Source organism: Gadus morhua, chromosome 19 (genome assembly GCF_902167405.1).
Source record: "Gadus morhua chromosome 19, gadMor3.0, whole genome shotgun sequence".
Classification (NCBI taxonomy): domain Eukaryota; kingdom Metazoa; phylum Chordata; class Actinopteri; order Gadiformes; family Gadidae; genus Gadus; species Gadus morhua.
This window is the reverse complement of record NC_044066.1, coordinates 13087970-13106797: the sequence shown is the minus strand read 5'-3', so window position 1 is coordinate 13106797 and position 18828 is coordinate 13087970. Positions and strand designations below refer to the sequence as shown.

Genomic DNA, 18828 nt, shown 5'->3' with positions numbered 1-18828 from the left:
AAAGACTTTAAACCCTTCAGAAACACAGCGCAGCAAGAATCAATTCCATGAATAGAAGTGTTCATACTCTGGGTTCAGATCTTGTGTCTTCAGAGAAAGCGATAATTTAAACATGGTTATGCTTCTGAGCATAGCTGCTCAATGTGTCTTTAATTAAGGAAGTTCATATTTTAGGAACTTATTCATCGGACACGAAACAGATCGATTTCTTGGCTTCACTCATCCTGCGGTTTTCCCCGTGGGCCCGTTTTGCTTCTAGGGCCCCCTAGGCTCCCCAGTAGCAGGGGCTGTAAAGTGATCTTTAGACAAAGAGTAGTCAGAAGTCTTGTTTCTTTGTTTTATTTATAGACAGAGCTTGACATTCGCATGTTGAAAGGTGCGAATCATTTCCCTCTATGTACATCTGAAGTACATAAATACACACATACAATACATACAATATAAATAACAGCAAGGAAGGGGTTTAAATAAATACATTTTCAGAGACTGTCGGCTCTTAATGAGCAGACCTTGGATAAGAGTTCAGATTTGAAATGACTAAAGAATAATACTAGGTGGTCGTTTGTTGCGCGTAGTGAGTAGACATTATACTATAACATGTTTCAAGTCAAGAATAATATAAATACAAAAGTAGAAGTTATCAAATACAATGTTTCTGGATCACTCTACAGGCACGGTTTGGTGTTAGAGTCTGGTTCTCATAGTGCTGCTGAGTTAAGTTAAGTGTCGGGAATGCTTTAAAGGCTGGTCAATATAACCTTTCATTTGTGTCCCATTCAGAACATGAAGTCACGTTTTTCAGTCTTAATTGACTCCCAGCTTCTCGGTCCTTCAGAAATAAACTGTCACGTCAAGTCTCACGGTCATGTTTCCTGCGGCTCTCAGCAGACCAGCTGGAAAACCATCCCAACAACAACCGGCACCAAGACGCGTGTATACTGACATGTGTCAATCAAGTCCCGTAACGTCAGCCTGTCGTCCCGGTAAATCGGGGGCTCCCTGGGCCTAGGGAGTGCACGCGCCACGGGTCGTCGTCTGACGGGGCCCCCGGGAGCGTCTCCCTAGAGGTGTTACCGCCGATCCCCCCTCCCTCTCCCGGTTCCGCGTCCCAGTCTGCGTCATCCTCCGGTACGGCGCGCGAGTCGGAGCCCTCCTCGGTCTGTGTGCGCGGAAACACGCTGTGCGGGTCCGCTGGGTCCACCGTGTCCACCTGCGCCTGCGCGCCCCGGGTCCGCTTGTCGCGGTGCGTGAGGCGCTCGAGCGGCACCGTGTTCCGCTCGGACAAGAAGAGCGCGCCGGGCGGCACGTAGCGCCCCGGGGTGAAGGTCTGCCGCGAGCCCTCCAGGTCCAGCAGGATCCCACTGCGCCACGAGTAGTACACGTCCCGGTGGGTCTCCAACAGCCGGTGGGTGAAGAGGCAGCTGTCCCGGTGGCAGACGGACTACACCATAACAAACATCATCATCATCATCACGTCATCGTCATCATCATAATATTAAAAAAAATCCAAAAATGTTAACGATATTACTAATAACGGGCCTATAGGTTCAGTTATGGCTGGTTTGACAGCCAAGCCGTGTGTGAAGCCCGGCATGCTGCAGACTTTAAGCGAAGCGTCGATGGAGACGTGCGTAAAAGACGCGTAAAGACTCCCGGAACCAAGTGGATTTGGGGTTGACTTAATCCACTTAAACTTCAACACTTAGTTCAGATCAATGTTCCCGCAGAGCAGCTGGGGGTCCTCACCGAGCTGTAGGGCACCCCCTCGGAGTCCAGGCACACGTAGTAATTACTCTTGATGCCCAGGATGGCCACGCGCTCCCTGGTCTCCGCCTTGAGGATCAGCACAGCTGCGGACGTGAAGGAACATCCGACAAGTTACACATGCACGGAGGGTCCAAACCCAAACCATCCTTAACATGAACTCTGGATATTAAGAAGTCCACCTACTATAGGGACTCCTGAGGGTGGTCTTGCGCACGTCGCCGTTGGCCGTGATCTCCAGGTAGAAAGTGTTGAGCTCCGTGGCCGCCTGCAGGTGCACGAACCGCCGCGGGGAGCCCCAGTTGGAGCCGAGCAACGGCGAGGGGTTGGGGACGGACTCCGCCAGCCGGAAACCCTGGAGGACCGCGAGGAGCACCGCCAGCACGGTGTCCATCAGCTCGGACTTCTTGGTGACCTCCATCCTGACGCTGTGGCTGCTGGCCGTCTGGAGATGATGTGTTGAGCCAGAGACAGAAGGGTCCCTATTTAAGGGCCCAGACCGCCGCTCTGCGCTCAGGCTTTACGCAGCGCTCGCCCCCGAGCAGATGTGCGGCTTTCCTCCGACGGAAGAGGCGCTTCCGTCGGACGAACTGTGCGTGGTCCACCTCCAGGAGGGGTGGGTCCACCTCGATGAGGCCGGTCCACCTCCAGGAGGCCGGTCCAACCGTGGAGGCCGGTCCCCCCCCCCCCCCCTCCAAGGAGGTCTGGGGAAGGATGAAGAGGTAGGCCCACCCTCCTTCGTGCAGTCTGTTTTGGGGAGGTGTTCTATATCCAGGCCTCTGGACCTACAATGACCGTCATTTATTATTCATTTGGCTAAAAATAAAACCTTGTGTTGTGTTGCCTTATTTAGTTTTAGAATAGTTATCAAGCATTATGAAATGTAAACGTTATAAATCAATCAAATCTTCACTCTGGTTTTAACCTTAATTGTAACATATTTTTATCAAAAATTATACATTTGTATTGAAATAGAAAATATATATATATATATATGATGTGTATATGTAAATATGTATGTTTATATATTTATATACTTCTAAAAATATTTCCAACGTATGAATAAATATAACGTTATGACCATGACGTCCAGTGTTCATGTTGAGTTTAGTATTTTCTGCACCAGAGCAGCACTGGCGCTGTTTGGACGGCAGATGGCGCCGTTAACAACACGCTGAACTTCGGCTCCTGTCCGTTTGTGCATTTGTTGACGCGTGGTGGTGAACGACTGATATAGCACACTTGGCAACTTGAGCCCAAAAAAGACTCCCAAAAATCGAATGTCAAAACAAAATGGCGTTTGTTTAGAGAAATTGATAGGTTATTAATGATTATGAATACATATAAATATTTAATGACTGGCTGCAGACCTACCAAAATAGTAATAACAAAAAGGTTCAATATCAAAACATTTGAATGATAAAATAGAAACTGTAACAGACCCAGTCCCCCGTGTTGTAAACACACACGCGCACACACACACACACACACACACACACACACACACACACACACACACACACACACACACACACACACACACACACACCACACACACACACACACACACACACACACACACACACACACACACAGCACCCCCCCTACAAACACGAGACGGGAGAATAAAAACATACCAATGGCATAAAAAACAAAATCAACATCTTTATTGTTATCAGGAATACAGTGGACTACTGTGCACAGCACATACGATCCTTACTCTGCGTTTTCACTAAAACGGTTCAATAAGGCTCTCGTTTTCTTCATCATTTACAACCATCTTAGCAACTCAAACTAAGGCAGAGGGTGAGGTATATGCGAACACAGATGGACAGGCCTTACAGTAACGCTGAACACAAGATCAAATGGAACATAGTTAAAACAGGTCTGATGAAACACTGACACAATATGAAGACTGTAGAAACGGAGATAAATGGCAAAATAAAAACTTAAATCCTCACCATATATTTATAAAGAAATGGTACTCGCAGTGAAAAACAGTTTTAAATAATAAGAAATATTTTTGATCATATGTTTTGGTCAAAGCTAAAACAAAGAGGGTGCTTTTTTTTCATGGGCAAACTCGCATTTTCTTTTTTATGTGATTCCGCTCTTTCGCGTCACTCGTACATCGCTCAGGCGTGAAACAAAAAGACATTCACTTATTTATTCACCTTTAAAATAATGTTTGAAAGATATCCTCGATAAGGTGCTAGTAAAGGCATTGAGACACGTGAGTCGGTGTGAGAAGCAGCCATTTGTCGTGTGGTCGGCGCATGCGCAAAATACCACGTCCACACCATCAAATTCCCCGACTTTCAAGTTGCGTTAAATGTCCCAAACAAGTGGTTAATACCCTTCTGGTACCGCATGCAACCTCGACTACAAGAGCAACAATTCTTTTTTATTAAGTACACGAGAGAACGTCGAGCCAAACTCTCGAGATCCGATGCGTCGGAGCGCTGTGCGCTGTGCTGTAGCGCTGAGCTAGCCTTTGGCGTATTGCTAACATAAAAAATTACAAACAAACCAAAGCACCCCCGAATCAGCCCCAATGTTTTGAAAACAATCGGGTCAATAAAACCCAACCATCATCGCTGTTTGAAGAACACAACCAGCCGTTCGCTCTCAGGTCTGAACAGTTGAACCTCCGCCAGCGCACGCGGCGCGGTGCTAGTTGGCTAAAACGGCTACGGTTAGCGGCAGTGGTGGGGACTTCTGCTAATGGACAGACTGACATTCTGAGAGCCACTCTCTATCCCAGAGAGTAAAACCGTGAAAAGTACAGAGTGTACTGCTGAAAGGAGAGCATGACTCAAATATCCTCCCTCTGCTCTGCCCCTCCGTCGCTTTCAGGCTAAACTGCTGCTCTGCACTCGATTCCACAGAACTACAACCGCCCCGGCTGCAGAGCGAGGCGCTGGACCGGGACGGAGGGCGACTCTCGGTGGGGCGATGTGTGTGTGGGGGGTGTCATGTTTTGGGTGCCGCATTTCAAAGCGGAACACGATGTCATAGCGCTTTAGCCTACAGTAAGTGCCCTGGCCAACAGCACGACACCACGGTCCCAACCAGAGGGAGAACGACAACGCATATAATAAATCTCTGTTCCTTTATGCCCTCACCGCCGTGGCGAGCGTTCAATCAACAGAGCGGAGATGATATCTGAGGTTTGGCATCCGCCGAATAACAACCACTGACGTAGCGACGCAGCACCGTAGGGGGGGGGGGGTCAAGGCAGATCCATGGCGGTGACCTTGAACTAAAAAGGGATGAGGGATGACCAGGAAGCTCCTGGGTTACGTCTGGAATCCCGAGGTCCCTCGGCTGGGTGCTTGGCAGGGGGGAGGGGCTCAGGTACACAGGGGGGGGGGGGGGGGGGGGGGGTTCATCCTGGCAGATTCACATTCTTGCATGTGTGTGCGCTTTGTGTGTGTGTGTTAGTTTTGGGGGGGGGGGGGGGGGGGGGGGGGGGGCTTGAGAGAAACAAACAAAGACAGCAGGGCAAACACTGTAATAAGTCTGTACTGGATTAAAATAGTTCTTTCTTCGGGGGGGTTGGGTGGGGGGGGTGGTGCCCCCGTCGAGATGTCGACACAGTCCCCCCCAAGGGGGAAACAAAGACACCGTCCGTCCATTTTGAATCGGCTCTAGATGATTCTGAGAGAAGCCCAGATCTCCTGCTGGTGTGGTGAAGGACTGGACATGACACCGTCTATACACAACCACCGTGCCGCAACCAACCGTTTGAACACGATAGTTATGGACCTATAGCTCGGCTCTGGGGGGCGGGGCTAGGCCTCGATGGCCCAGAGCCTCTTGTGAACTACAACCACTTAGCATCTTTCCCGAATAAACTACAGCCACCCAGCATCTTTCCTAATAAACTTCAGGCACGCTAGCGTCTTTTCCCTAGTAAACTACAGCCACTTAGCATCGTTCCCTAATAAACTACAGCCACTTAGTATCGTTCCCTAATAAAACTACAGCCACTTAGCATCTTTCCCTAATAAACTACAGCCACTTAGCGTCTTTCCTTGATAAAATACAATCAGTTATACAGCATCTACAGTTGACAGGTAGACATTGTGGTCTGTGAAGAATATCCCAGTGTATGACTGCCCTGCTGGCCACGGTGGACTGAGTCCCCATTGACCAATCAGCTGATCCTCCCCTGATTCCATTTGCAGGTCCCAAATCACCCTGCTATCCTGCACCCTGCTGCGGCAGCGATACTGCAGAGCACACCAGGAAGTGGGAAGACTGCCCGAGGGTACACACATCGCACACACAAACAGACAAGTACAGCAAACCATCTTACAGGGACAATTTCGAACTGCGTAATCACTGAGCGCACCATCTTTGGCCGGTAACAGAAAACCCTGAACTGTTTATTTGCCTGATACATCTTAGCATTTCTCATTCAATACACTATTTACACTTTTGTTCATTGCGCGATCGGACCGGTCTGATGTGTGCTAGCTACAGCGAGGCCCGAGCGTAGCGCTAGCTCACTGAGCGCTACAGCTGTAAGCTCTGCCTCTCCAGGGGACGGCACCAAGGTTGTCTGAGAGGACAGGCTCCACAGCTCCACTCCGAGCCTCTACTCTGCTCGGTCTAGCGGTCCTACATTCACGTGTTTCCTGGTTGGATTCACACCCGCCCGCTACAAACAACACAGGAGGCCCCCCCCCCCCCCCCCCAAAGGACGGCTAACGACTTGATCAATCTAATTACAGAAAAGAAAATAAACCAGATAGCCAACCCCCCCCCCCCCCCCCCCCTCAAACCCCAGAGCACCTATTTCTGACTCCAGTGGGTGGGGTGTCCCTTACATGCAGGTCTTTGAGGGGGCTGCGAGTGCGAACACCGAGGCACCTAAAAGCGTGCAGCAATTAAGTGCGTTCAAACAAGTTCCCTCAGCGGCTTGTGGCGGCCATCCTTGACCCGGCGGCCCAGAGTCGCTGGTCGAATCCATTGACCCCCTCCCCCCCCCCCCCCCCCCCCCCCCAGTAAGTGGTTCTTTGAGGTAATAAAAAGTATTTGTTTCACTCCTTAAATGCATATATGTATATATCCATACATACATGTGTGTACGTATAATATATACATATTTATATATCTATAAATATGTATATGATGACATGGTTTGGTAAAAGCAAGCACCAATGTAAAGTGAGACCAGCTGAGCTCCTCCCCCCCCCCCATCATTAAAACAACAACCGATAAGAACATAATGATTAAAGCAGCACAGTTTGGCATACATAGGTCATCGTAATACAAAGACAGCTCAACAAACGTACACGTGTATATGTATAGAAAGAGAATAAATATTTGTGTGTGAGTGTGAGTGTTTGTGTGTGTGTGTGTGTGCGTGTGTGTGTGTGTGTGTGTGTGTGTGTGTGTGTGTGTGTGGTGTGTGTGTGTGTGTGTGTGTGTGTGTGTTTGTGTGTGCGTGCGACTCCGTCGTCCTCTGCAGTCTGCTAGTGAGTATATCATGAAGGTGCTTCAGTTTTTTTCTCCTCTCTTTTGTGTTCTGCTCTAAAGTTACCTGGAAGATCTTCCACGTCGTGTGCAAATGAGTCGGGCTCTGGCCCCTTCCCCCCCCACTTCCGTCCTCCCTCCTCCCGGCCCCCCGGCCCCCCCGGGCAGGGGGTGTGGGGGGTCACAGGCGGGGCAGGAAGTGGGTGACGGTCTGGGCGGTGGTGGCCTTGTTGCCACGCTTGGCCCGGCCGTGCTTACTGAGCGCGATGTAGGAGCGGGGGTAAATGAGGCTCTCGTAGGCGTTGTAGTTGTTGGCCAGCAGGCTCTCCTTGAACTTGCACTCATCCCTGAACGCTCTCTGTGGGGGGGAGAGGGGGGGAGGGGGGGGGGGGGGGGTCACAGCAGGGGGGGGTTGAGGTCAGCGAATGTGTGTATGTACCGCCGGCCGTTTGACCCGCGGCCGGTAAATCTGTCAGGTGGAGCATGCATTGGAGCAGGTGGTGCCTGCTCTAGAGACTCTTCAACACACAACCCTCCTCCTCCTCCTTCTCTTCCTCCTCATCTCTCGGCTCTGCTGCAGAAGCCTGCGTACTTATGAGGACTAAAAAAAACTTCCTGGATGCCAAGGACATTACTAGGCTACAACAAATAAACATAAAGGTCCTTTAAGGTCATGATACGACTAAAGTGACATCCATATCGCTGTTCATTGCTTCAAATATCATCTATCTTACGTTTCGTCCAAATGCATGCGTAGACGGATTCCTGTGATAAAGAAATAGAATGAGTGTGCATTTTTAAAACGTCACCTAATGACGTATGTGCGCGGTTGCCCTCCTCTGGCATTGCCTTTTGCTTTTCATCAGTATGATGCGATTCATAACGTTGCATCATCATCCCGTTTCTAACGCGTCGCTCCAGGAGCGGAGCTGTCTCCACAGCATCCCTCCCAGCGGGGAGCCGACGGAAGGGATGCGTCACAGCATGCACGCGCACGTACCGTTCCGTATAACCTTCCCCGGCCGTTCATTGCGACGTACAGCTCGCTTCTGACGCCCCGCAGACTGATCACGCCTCGGTCCACGGTGGAGATCTCTATCAGGCCTGCAGGGAACACATGATTATGGGGAGTCCTGCTCCCGCCTGGGGGGACAGGGGGCTGACTGGTGGGTCTGCGGGTAGCTGGGACTCCGCGGCTCTGCAGCAGTGGGTGTAACCTTGCAGGTGCACTGCGACTCGATGAGTCTCTGGTCTACGGGCTGCAGAGACCGGCTCGCTTCAGCGAAACGCACTTTTCTGGAGCCCCCACCCCCTCTCTGTCTAAAAGTCTGCCGCTTTACGAGCAGCGTGCATGGGTCACTTGAACGCTGACTGACAGCAGCACTCGGGGTAAAAATAAGCGGCCGTCTAAATTGGTCCAAGCATTCATGTCATGTTTTGGTCAAGGAGAATATTTTGCGCTGGCGGATATAAGGCTTTTAATAGATTAGTCTTTGCTTAAAGAAACTTTCAGCAATGCCACCGGCAGTCCCCTTTAATGATTGCCAAGCGCACCGGCCGATCTCTTAATAAACACACACACACACACACACACACACACACACACACACACACACACACACACACACACACACAACACACACACACACACACACACACACACCACACACACACACAGACACAGACTCACTGTAGGGGTTCTCGCTGTGCACCCCGCTGACCACCCCGTCCGGCAGCACCTGCAGGTGGAACCCGATGCCCACGTTGCAGTAGAGCCGGCGGACCCGCTTGATGCCCAGCAGGTAGTCGCTCTCCCAGTTGAGCTCGGAGCGGTCACCGCTCAGCCCCAGGTACGAGCGGGAGAACAGGGTCTCCCAGCGCCGCTCCAGTAAAGTCGCATTATGAGTAGTCCTGCTATGGGTCGGATATGACGCCACGATCCCCACAAGAAGAGACGCGAGGAGCACCGCCAGGGCAGTGCGCGTCCACGTAGTCCTGGCCTCGTGCATGCTGTACAGGCCGACCAGAACACTTTGCGCAGCGATGGCCATCCGGTTTACCTTTTGGGCACGTGGTCCAATAACCGCCCTAAAAATACAACTCTTCTTATTTCTCTGCCGGTGGCATGGCGGTGTCTTATTCTTGGAAGGAGGATCGAGGCAGAGCCCGCGGCGGGAGCGCGTGAGACGGACGGGTGGCGGGAGACGCGGCGTGAGGAGGTGACCATCTTTCAGAGCTCCGCGCCTCGGGGGGGGGGATCCTCCGGGTCGGATCACCGCTCCTCTCCAAACTCTGCTCACCTCACCGGGCGGGACGGCCGATCACATCCTGCTGCGATGACATCACGCCGCTGCTGATGATCGCTATCCCATCATCATAGGAGAGAGAGAAGAGGAGATGGGAGGCGAATGGAAGAGCGAGAGGGAGAGAGGGAGAGGGAGAGAGGGAGGGAGAGAGAGATAGTGAGAGAGTTAGGGGGAGAGAAAGTTCCAAATCCCCCCCAAAAAGTGTAGTCCAACGAATCCTGGGCCGTGATGAGACTGGGCTCCGTGGTCCTGCTCCGCGTGCGTGTGAGATGGGGGGGGGGGGGGGGGGGGAGGGGTGGAGGCCTTTCATTGGACAGCGGTTGAGCAATCATGGGATGCGATGGATAGGCCTACTGTCGCAGAACCCAAATCGGGACGGTGGTCATATGTCTGACAGCCTGCTTCCTTATTTAGAAAGAAGGTGCAAAAACAGTCTGCCAGTCACCGGGGAGCAGGGACCATCCTGCGGCACTTCCTCCGCTGTTGGTCCAGGACGTTTACCCAACGTGCTCCGATTGCGGCGGATTATTGTAAGAATGTCGCCAGCACTCACACAATAATGTAAGCACATAGCTTGAATAAAATGCCGCGGATACTCCGGGTAACGCGAGCTCCCCCCCCCCCATGCTGTACCCGGGTAACGGGACCCCCCCCATGCTGTACCCGGGTAACGCCCCCCCCCCCACCATGCTGTACGAGACCCCCTCCCCCCCCATGCTGTACCCGGGTAACGCCCCCCCCCCCCCCCCCCCCCCCCCCCCCCCCCCCCGAACCATGCTGTACGAGACCCCCTCCCCCCCCCATGCTGTACCCGGGTAACGCCCCCCCCCCCCACACCATGCTGTATGAGACCCCCTCCCCCACCATGCTGTACCAGGCTAACGGGAACCCTCCCCCCCCCCCCAGGTAACGCCCCCCCCCCCCCCCCCCCCACACACCATGCTGTATGAGACCCCCTCCCCCCCATGCTGTACCTGGGTAACGGGAACCTTACCCCCCCCCCCCCCCCCATGCCGTACCCAGGTAACGGGACCCCCATGCCGTAGCCTACCCCGGTAACGGTACCCCCATAGTGTACCCGGGTAAGGGGCAGGTAGAATGCACTCGGGGACTGCCCACGTGCGCAAGGTGAGCTCTGCTGCCCTGGCAATAAGACCTCCCATAGCAACTATTGCCACACTAATAAGCACTCCCATAGCAACTATTACAACCAACCATAGCAACTATTACAATAGCATTAGACCACCCATAGCAACTATTTCCACGGCAATCAGACCTCCCATAGTAACTATTACCACGGCAATAAGACCTCCCATAGCAACTATTACCATGATAGTAAGACCTCCCATAGCAACTATTACCACGGCAATAAGACCTCCCTAACACCTTCCGTAGAAACGATTATTTAGCTTATAGCACCTACCTGAGCAACTATTACCAAGACAATAAGACCTCCCTTAGCAACTATTAGCATTGCAATGCACCAAACTGGTAGGTGTGGCAAAAGGCTGTATGGCCGCTTCTTGCTGGAAAGAAAGATTGAGTTACTTCTTACTAGCAATAGCTAACTTATTAAAATGCATTCACTCACTGAAGATATAGCTGGCAATCACACATTAGCAGAATGCAATTAAAAAAGCAATGAAGCAGGTGAAGGGAAAAAAGAAAATTTGGGGAAACATATTATATTTTGCAGGACACAATGATTATCAGCACCCTCCATCATCCAAGGTAGACTTTGTAAAACCACCCAGAGAGCTGGGTTTTCACTGAAGTCATGCTGGCCCTAACACACTGATGGTAAATCAATCGAGGTGGGGAAGCTGTAGTTCTGCTTTGCAAGCATGCTGCCATGCAAACCGCTCTAACGCCTGAATAGACAATACTACAGTATCGACGAGTAGTGCCCCGATCAATGGGAGTAGCCGCTAGTATTGAGCTCAGACACATTCTGTTAATTATCATTTACTGGACCAGGGCCATGTTTGATTTAGCTAAGGTTGGTTAATGATTACGCCTGCTAACGACTTCTCAAAGAACATCGTTATAAAGAAGACTAACTTATTATGGTTTGGTTCTTATTGGATATCAAGGCCGTGGATAGCAGGGGTTGCATAGGGGTGGAGGACACCTTCACAACTTTTTCACAACTAGAGACAATATATTTAAGGTTGGATTACATTTTCGTTGGTTATGCTCATAGTACCCTTTCTTATCGGCGCCAGTGTTCCACTTTATAGAAGTTCTTGCTGCAATATATAATGGAAAATTGGTAAAATAGGTCTAATTTTTATGGACCTGAATCAATGTAATTTGGAGTCTGCCGTGTTTGAAATATTGCCAAAAATGTAACCCAGTACATCAAAATATTTTGTTAATAATGTGTGTGTTTGAGTGTGTGTGTGTGTGTGTGTGTGTGTGTGTGTGTGTGTGTGTGTGTGTGTGTGCGTGCGTGAGTGCATGTGTGTGTCTGTGAGTGTGAGTGTGTGTTTATGTGTGTGTGTGTGTGTGTGTGTGTGTGTGTGTGTTTGTGTGTGTGTGTGTGTGTGTGTGTGCGCGTGTGTGTGTGTGTGTGCGCGTGTGCGTGCGTGCGTGTGTGTGTGTCTGTGAGTGTGAGTGTGTGTTTAAGTGTGTGTGTGTGTGTGTGTGTGTGTGTGTGTGTGTGTGTGTGTGCGTGTGTGTGTGTGCGCGTGTGCGTGCGTGCGTGTGTGTGTGTCTGTGAGTGTGAGTGTGTGTCTAAGTGTGTGTGTGTGTGTGTGTGTGTGTGTGTGTGTGTGTGTGTGTGTGTGTGTGTTTGAGTGAGTGTGAGTGTGTTTGTTTCCTACTAATTTCCTAAGTTGAGTTTCCCTGAGTTAATGGGGTCACAGCCCCAGAAGGTCAGGACCCCGTGACCAGAAGACAAGAGTCCTAGGTTTGGAGGGTGGCCGGAATGGGGTAAGAGGGGACGGACGGACGAACGGGGGTCTGAAACGGCCCTCCACATAACATCCAACGGACAATGTCGCAATTTGGGCCTTGAGAGAATACAGCAGAATGTAAACGGGCTGACTGACAGACACACAGACAGGATGTATAGGGGGACGGATCAGCCCCCCTATAGGACCGAAATAGAACCTGCACACACAAACACACACACACACACATGTCCCTGACACACAGATCAATCAATCACAACACACCAAAGAACAGGGTATCATACGAATTTGTGTACATCCCAGAGTCAGGGGGTAAGGAGATCCAGCAGGATTAAGCTCTTTAATTAGCCTTTTATGAAGACAGCTTTAGAGGTCACTATTGAAACAGCAGCTGGCAAGCCTCTGCATTCACAGGGGATTTCTCTGGAATGGACAATAATAATAATCAGTCAGACTGCATTGGGTCCACCATCGCTGGTAAATCACAGATAGATTAGTCATGCCTGGGCCCTAAGCCTTATAATTGAGTTGGAGCATTAGAGACAATCAAAGTCACAATGCATTAACTATGATTAGTTTCACTTGTCAACTAAAAGTTGTTTCTTCCTATAGCTGCTCCCTTCGGTCTGTCTAGTGTTTGTTTCTTATCAGAAAGGTTGTGCAACATTTCAATTGCTAACACTTTAGTCCCTCCAGGACTGGGAGTGTACAGCAGTTTGGATGCTTTTATTCTTCACAGCCTAACCTGGATTTCATTTGGATAAGAGATAAATGACTACATTTATGGCAGAAACTAGCAGACTAGCAGAAAGCCAGACCATCTGGTACATTTAAAAGCAATTATTAATTTATTCACTCACTCATTTATTCTTTCATTCATTCATTCATTCATTCATTCATTCATTCATTCATGCATGCATTCGCTCTTCCTTCTTGAGGCCCAAGACACTAGTAGGTCCGGCCTCCTTCTGTCTGGGCTGTTGGGTAGAAGAACACAGGAACCCCATGATGACGCCTCCCTCTGCTGACCTCCTCCTCCACCCTCTGCTCCTCCTCCCTCTGCTCCTCCTACTCCTCCCTCCGCTCCTCCTCCTCCTCCCTCTGCTCCTCCTCCTCCACCCTCTGCTCCTCCTCCCTCTGCTCCTCCTACTCCTCCCTCCGCTCCTCCTCCTCCTCCCTCTGCTCCTCCTCCTCCTCCCTCTGCTCCTCCTCCTCCTCCCTCTGCTCCTCCTCCTCCTCCTCCCTCTGCTCCTCCTCCTCCACCCTCTGCTCCTCCTCCCTCTGCTCCTCCTCCTCCTCCCTCCGCTCCTCCTCCTCCTCCCTCTGCTCCTCCTCCTCCACCCTCTGCTCCTCCTCCTCCTCCTCCCTCTGCTCCTCCTCCTCCACCCTCTGCTCCTCCTCCCTCTGCTCCTCCTACTCCTCCCACCTTCTCCTCAGACCTCACTGCTCCTCATGCATATTGCCTGTCTCATCATCTATCGACCCCCAGCCTCCATGAAGCTCCCCTCTCTGACACCGCCGCACCGTGTGTGAGTCCCACTGTGGGGGAATATATTCATGAACCGCTAACATACGGGGGTCTCGCTGAGACATCGACCCACGGGGTTACAGCGATTGGATTTTAATCAGCAGAGTAGGGACGAGATGCTGAAGGCAAAGCGCTCTCCATGGCTGGGGAGGAGACCGAGTTTCTCCGCTGAGTCAGCTGCAGAGTTCAGCCTCTCACCCAGTGTTGCCAGATTGGGCCAGATTTCCCGCCCAATATTGAGACCCTGGGTGCAGAGCGCTGTAGCCAGGGTTGCCAGTTTGGAAAATCGGGCCCAATCTGGCAACACTGCTCTCACCCGCCTCCTCCCCCTCCACCAAAAACAGAGCGGTGTGAATATTCAGGATCCTGTTGTACTCTGAAACACAAAGGGGGTTCTGGGAGTTGAAGGCCAACTGCTGTGGTGCTGCTGCTGCTGCTGCTGCTGCTGCTGCTGAGAGACAAATGATGACTCATGCCCTGAAGGGAGGAGCTCCGAGTTCTGAACTCTGAAACAAGGCTGGGATCTCCTCTATGGCTTCTACGTTGACGCACACAGACAGACACACAAACACACCAACACACACACACACACACACACACAAACACACACACACACAAAAACTTCTCATCGGATGAGGCAAAAGTGCTGAGTCATACAAATACAAATCGGTGTGTGTTGAGATCTAGGAACAGGCCCAGCATGACTCAGGATTACTCCTGGGAGTCAGAGCGTCCTCTAGAGAGAGTCCTATATGGCTTATCATGACGCAGCAGACTCAGCGGGAGTGTCTGTGTGTGTGTGTGTGTGTGTGTGTGTGTGTGTGTGCGTGCGTGCGTGCGTGCGTGCGTGCGTGCGTGCGTGCGTGCGTGCGTGCGTGCGTGCGTGTGTGGTGGTGCAGCCGGTGATATTTTAGTAACGATGGTGGTGATGGTGGTAGTGAAGGTTGTGAGGTTGGAGATGGTGTTGGTGGAGGTGTGGCGGTGTTGACTGTATATAGTGGAGGTGGTGGAGTGGGGACGGTGCAGGTGCAGGTGGTGATGGTGGTGTAAGAACACTGCAGTGTCCGTGGGGGGGGGGGGGGGGGGGGGGCACCTGGTCTGTTAAAGTGTCGTGTCATGCCCAAGAAGCCCCACCCAACACCGGGCAACACCCATGAGCAGGAGAGACCAGGGCCTCCGTCACCTAACTCAGTCACCTGACTTGAGCTGAGTTACCTGACTCTGAGTCACCTGACTCCAGCTGAGTCACTTGACTCAGGCTGAGTCATCTGACTCAAGCGGCCTGCTGCAGGTCTTATCGACATAATTGCTGGCACTGTGGAATAGGAAAAGCAACCGTAGCAAAGAGAGAGGATGGAGGGGAGGGGGGGGGGGGGGGGGGGGGGGGCAGTGATGACAGCCCCCAATCACTTCCATTGATCTTATCCATCACATCCTCACCCCCAGCCCCACCCAACACCCTAGGGAGTCTCGCACCAACAAGATGTGACGAGGCAGCTCAGAGACCCTCGGTGCATAGTCCCCCAGCATTACCACCACCACTATCAGCACCCACACCCAACTACACCACCCCTACTACCCTCGTCTCCGCACACCTCCCCCTCCACCACCACGACCATCACCACCAGCAAGACCCCCCCTACCATCACCGACCCCGCCCTCACCCCGGCAACCTCCACCAAGACCAGCACCACCACCACCACCACACGCACCACCGTTACCACCGTTACCACCGTTACCACCGTTACCACCACCACACGCACCACCTTTACCACCACCATCAACACCCCAAACATCACCACCACAACCATCAACAACCCCCAACCCCATCTTCCCTGGAAGGGGGAGGGCATGGGGGGGGCACTATCCTGAGAGAGCATGCGGTTTACAAGGCAGCCATATTTGAAATTCGGGGGATTCGCTTTACGGAAGGACGGGGTCGTGAGAGGGGGTGCACAGGGTATAGAGATCAGAGGAGGTGTCAGCTGCTGAGTGCGCACCCCTTACCCCCATCTCCAGCCCCCCCCCCCGTCCCAGCTCCTCTTCCCTCACTCCCAGGAACCTAACACCGGCCCCGGGCTGAAGGGCCCGCTCCAGGGAATGCCAGGAATCCTCTCACACATTCGCTCAGCGCTTCGCACGTTCTCACCGCAACGGGACGCAAACCGCGGCCGCCGCCACTCGGCCGCGGGACGGGGACCGCCGCCTCGTCCCGGCCGCCGCGGGAGGGGGCGTGTGCGTGCTGCTCTGTGCGTGTGGGTTGGTCGCTGCGTGTGTCTTTGTAGGTGCCGATGGTGGCCCGCACTTCAGGAGTATCGATGAGCAGGAGGGCGGAGGTATTATTTTGGTGGTTGAGAGACGAGAGGAGGCTGTGGTGGGGGGGGGGGGGGGTGGTGATGTTGGGGTGGTGGTGGTGGTGGTGGTGGGGTTGGTGGTGGAGGTGGTGGTGGTGGAGGTGGTGGTGGTGGAGGTGGTGGTGGTGGTGGTGGTGGGGTTGGTGGTGGTGGGGTTGGTGGTGGTGGGGTTGGTGGTGGTGGGGGTGGTGGTGGTGGGGTGGTGATGGTTGTGGTGGTGGTGGTGGTCCTCTAGGGGGGGGGGGGGGGGGTGGGACAGACGCTGGCACAAGACGGCCAGGGTGAGTCATCGTAGGGTGGACCCTCTTCCCTGCCAGCAGCCTAGGGGTTGATATTTGTCAGTTGCGTTGGCCTTTGCAGGGCTGAATGTGTGTGTGGGCACAAGAGCAGCGATCAAAGGCCTCGGCTCTGGCGGGCCGCCTGTCCCTTCTGTCCTGCTCTTCAATATCAAATGATATTCTACCAGCAGGACCTGTTACTCATTGCAAGAGTTTGGAGAGGCCTCTCTGTTAACCAAGGTTTGTTGTTTTTGTCAACAACAATTCTTTATACCCTGAAGTAAAATAGAAAGATATCGACCCCAAATATTTTTTCTTGTTTTGAATGGTTTTTAATTTGCTCTGTTCTTTTGCAGTTGTAACCCTTGAATTAATTTTTCGTTGTTTGATTTGACTGCAACCATCTAATCTTATTCTATATAAATGAATAACCCTAGATGAATGTATATATTCGGGAAAAGGTTAAATAAACTACAACAATAAGCTCTGCTTAGGTCCATAAAGTTCCAAACGAAACTCCGTGTTTCTTTAAATTCCTGCATGCAAACATTGCCCTCTGCTGGAGAAAAGCTGTAACAACAGCCATCGGTGCTCCAGAGAATATTCATTCACTGCATTGCAGCACATCACTAAGCCCATGCGGTTGACTTGCACTCTTTAAAAAACCGCCCAGGAAGTAACTTGTCATGCTACAACGTCTCTGCGTGGCAATCAACAGGGACCCTAAACCCAATTATAGCCTTATGGTAACAGATAACTTAATTCGACTTATTTGAACTTATTTCAAGAAATAAAACCCTTGTCATCGTCTGCATTGCAGGTAGAGCATCTCAATCGCACATCTAAAGAATCTCACTTGAATCACTTCATTTATCCTCCAATGGACTAAGCAGTTCCACTGTTATCACTCATAGGGTGCAGGAAACAGGTTCAGAAACACAAGCAGCAGGCTACAAACATCCTTACCTGGGATGAGCTGAGCCGCGAAGGCCACGTCTCGTACAATAGAACACGTTCGGATCTAGATGAACAAAGAGAGCCTGCTGAACAGGGAAGAGTAACAGTAGACGCTATCTGGTGCCCTTTAGAGTCCCCTCACACGGCCTCTAATGAGAATGACCGGCCTCCACCCTCCCCCCCCCCGTGGCCCGCAGAAAACAACGCCACTCGCCTGCCACTATTTTAATTGGTGTCAGAGTTTACGACCGCGTGCCCTGGGCGCCGACGCCAGCCCTTTGATGCTGTTTATACCCCCTGCAGTTTGTCAACACGTATAATCACACTGCACGCTGACCTCTGAACCCCGGGGGGGTCCTGATAGCGTAGCCGGGTAACCCTGTGCTTTTGCCCGTGAACTCGACATGCATGGTCTCTGTGCTGCTCTACACGTATAATCACACTGCACACTCACCTCTGAACCCCCGGGGGGGACCCTGATAGTGTGGGTGGGTAACCCCGTGCTTTGCCCGTGAACTCGACGTGCGCGGTCTCTGTGCTGCTCTAATGACACAGCGAGGGTGGAGGGGCGGCTTGAGACTTTAGAATTCTGCTTGGGTGCATTGAATGTATGCCGCTGCAGTTAAATTCATCTATTGTCTCAGGAGCCAATAGAATGATGAGGGGAGTGATGAGTGCAGGAAGATGTTATGGAAGGTATTCTACCGTTCAGTTTGATCCTCAATGTCCATCACCTACAGATCCATAAAGCCTCGACTCTATTGACCTACTCCTGAATGCCAACATCCTTATCTTAAGACTCCTGGGATACAAGCCTAGATTATACATCATATCAGCTTTGGTCCAATGGTACACAGCGTGGAAGAAGACAGTTCTAAATAGTATTGATTCAACTAAAGGGGATTTGAGATGGATAATAACAGCAGACCATACTCTCATTTGGTTGCTGGTTGGGTTGAACCAGGGGCAGCCCACCCTGCCTCCAGCAGGGCGCCCCCACCAGGCTCGGGGGGGCAGCTAGCATGTGGTGTCTGCCATGTGTGCAGGAGGCGGGCCAGGAGGAGGCCGGGAGGAGCAGTGGCCGCTGTGGTGTGGCTGATTGAGAGGAGCCGTCCGCCCACTCCTCTGCCCGCTGGTCTGAGGCCGGTGTGGCCGCTGTGGCTGCTGTCCAGGGGCCGGCGGTCCGCCTCTTTTCTCATGTTGGAATAACAACACCACACTGACATATCTGCAATGCCGGAT

At 52.0% G+C, this 18828-nt stretch overlaps 2 protein-coding genes across 2 annotated transcripts; both read right to left on the bottom strand.

The window, feature by feature from the left end:
- Positions 1-324: 324 nt before the first annotated feature.
- fgf23 (fibroblast growth factor 23) lies at positions 325-2351 on the bottom strand. Its single transcript, XM_030342163.1, has 3 exons — positions 1951-2351; positions 1747-1850; positions 325-1441 (listed from the first exon to the last, which is right to left on the bottom strand). Exons 1-3 carry the CDS (start codon positions 2183-2185, stop codon positions 968-970), a joined length of 813 nt encoding a protein of 270 aa, XP_030198023.1. The 5' UTR covers positions 2186-2351; the 3' UTR covers positions 325-967.
- Positions 2352-6763: 4412 nt separating this feature from the next.
- On the bottom strand, positions 6764-9816 carry LOC115532395 (fibroblast growth factor 6). Its single transcript, XM_030342170.1, has 3 exons — positions 8939-9816; positions 8249-8352; positions 6764-7606 (listed from the first exon to the last, which is right to left on the bottom strand). The coding sequence occupies exons 1-3, from the start codon at positions 9297-9299 to the stop codon at positions 7430-7432; spliced, it is 642 nt and encodes a 213-aa protein (XP_030198030.1). The 5' UTR covers positions 9300-9816; the 3' UTR covers positions 6764-7429.
- Positions 9817-18828: the final 9012 nt, after the last annotated feature.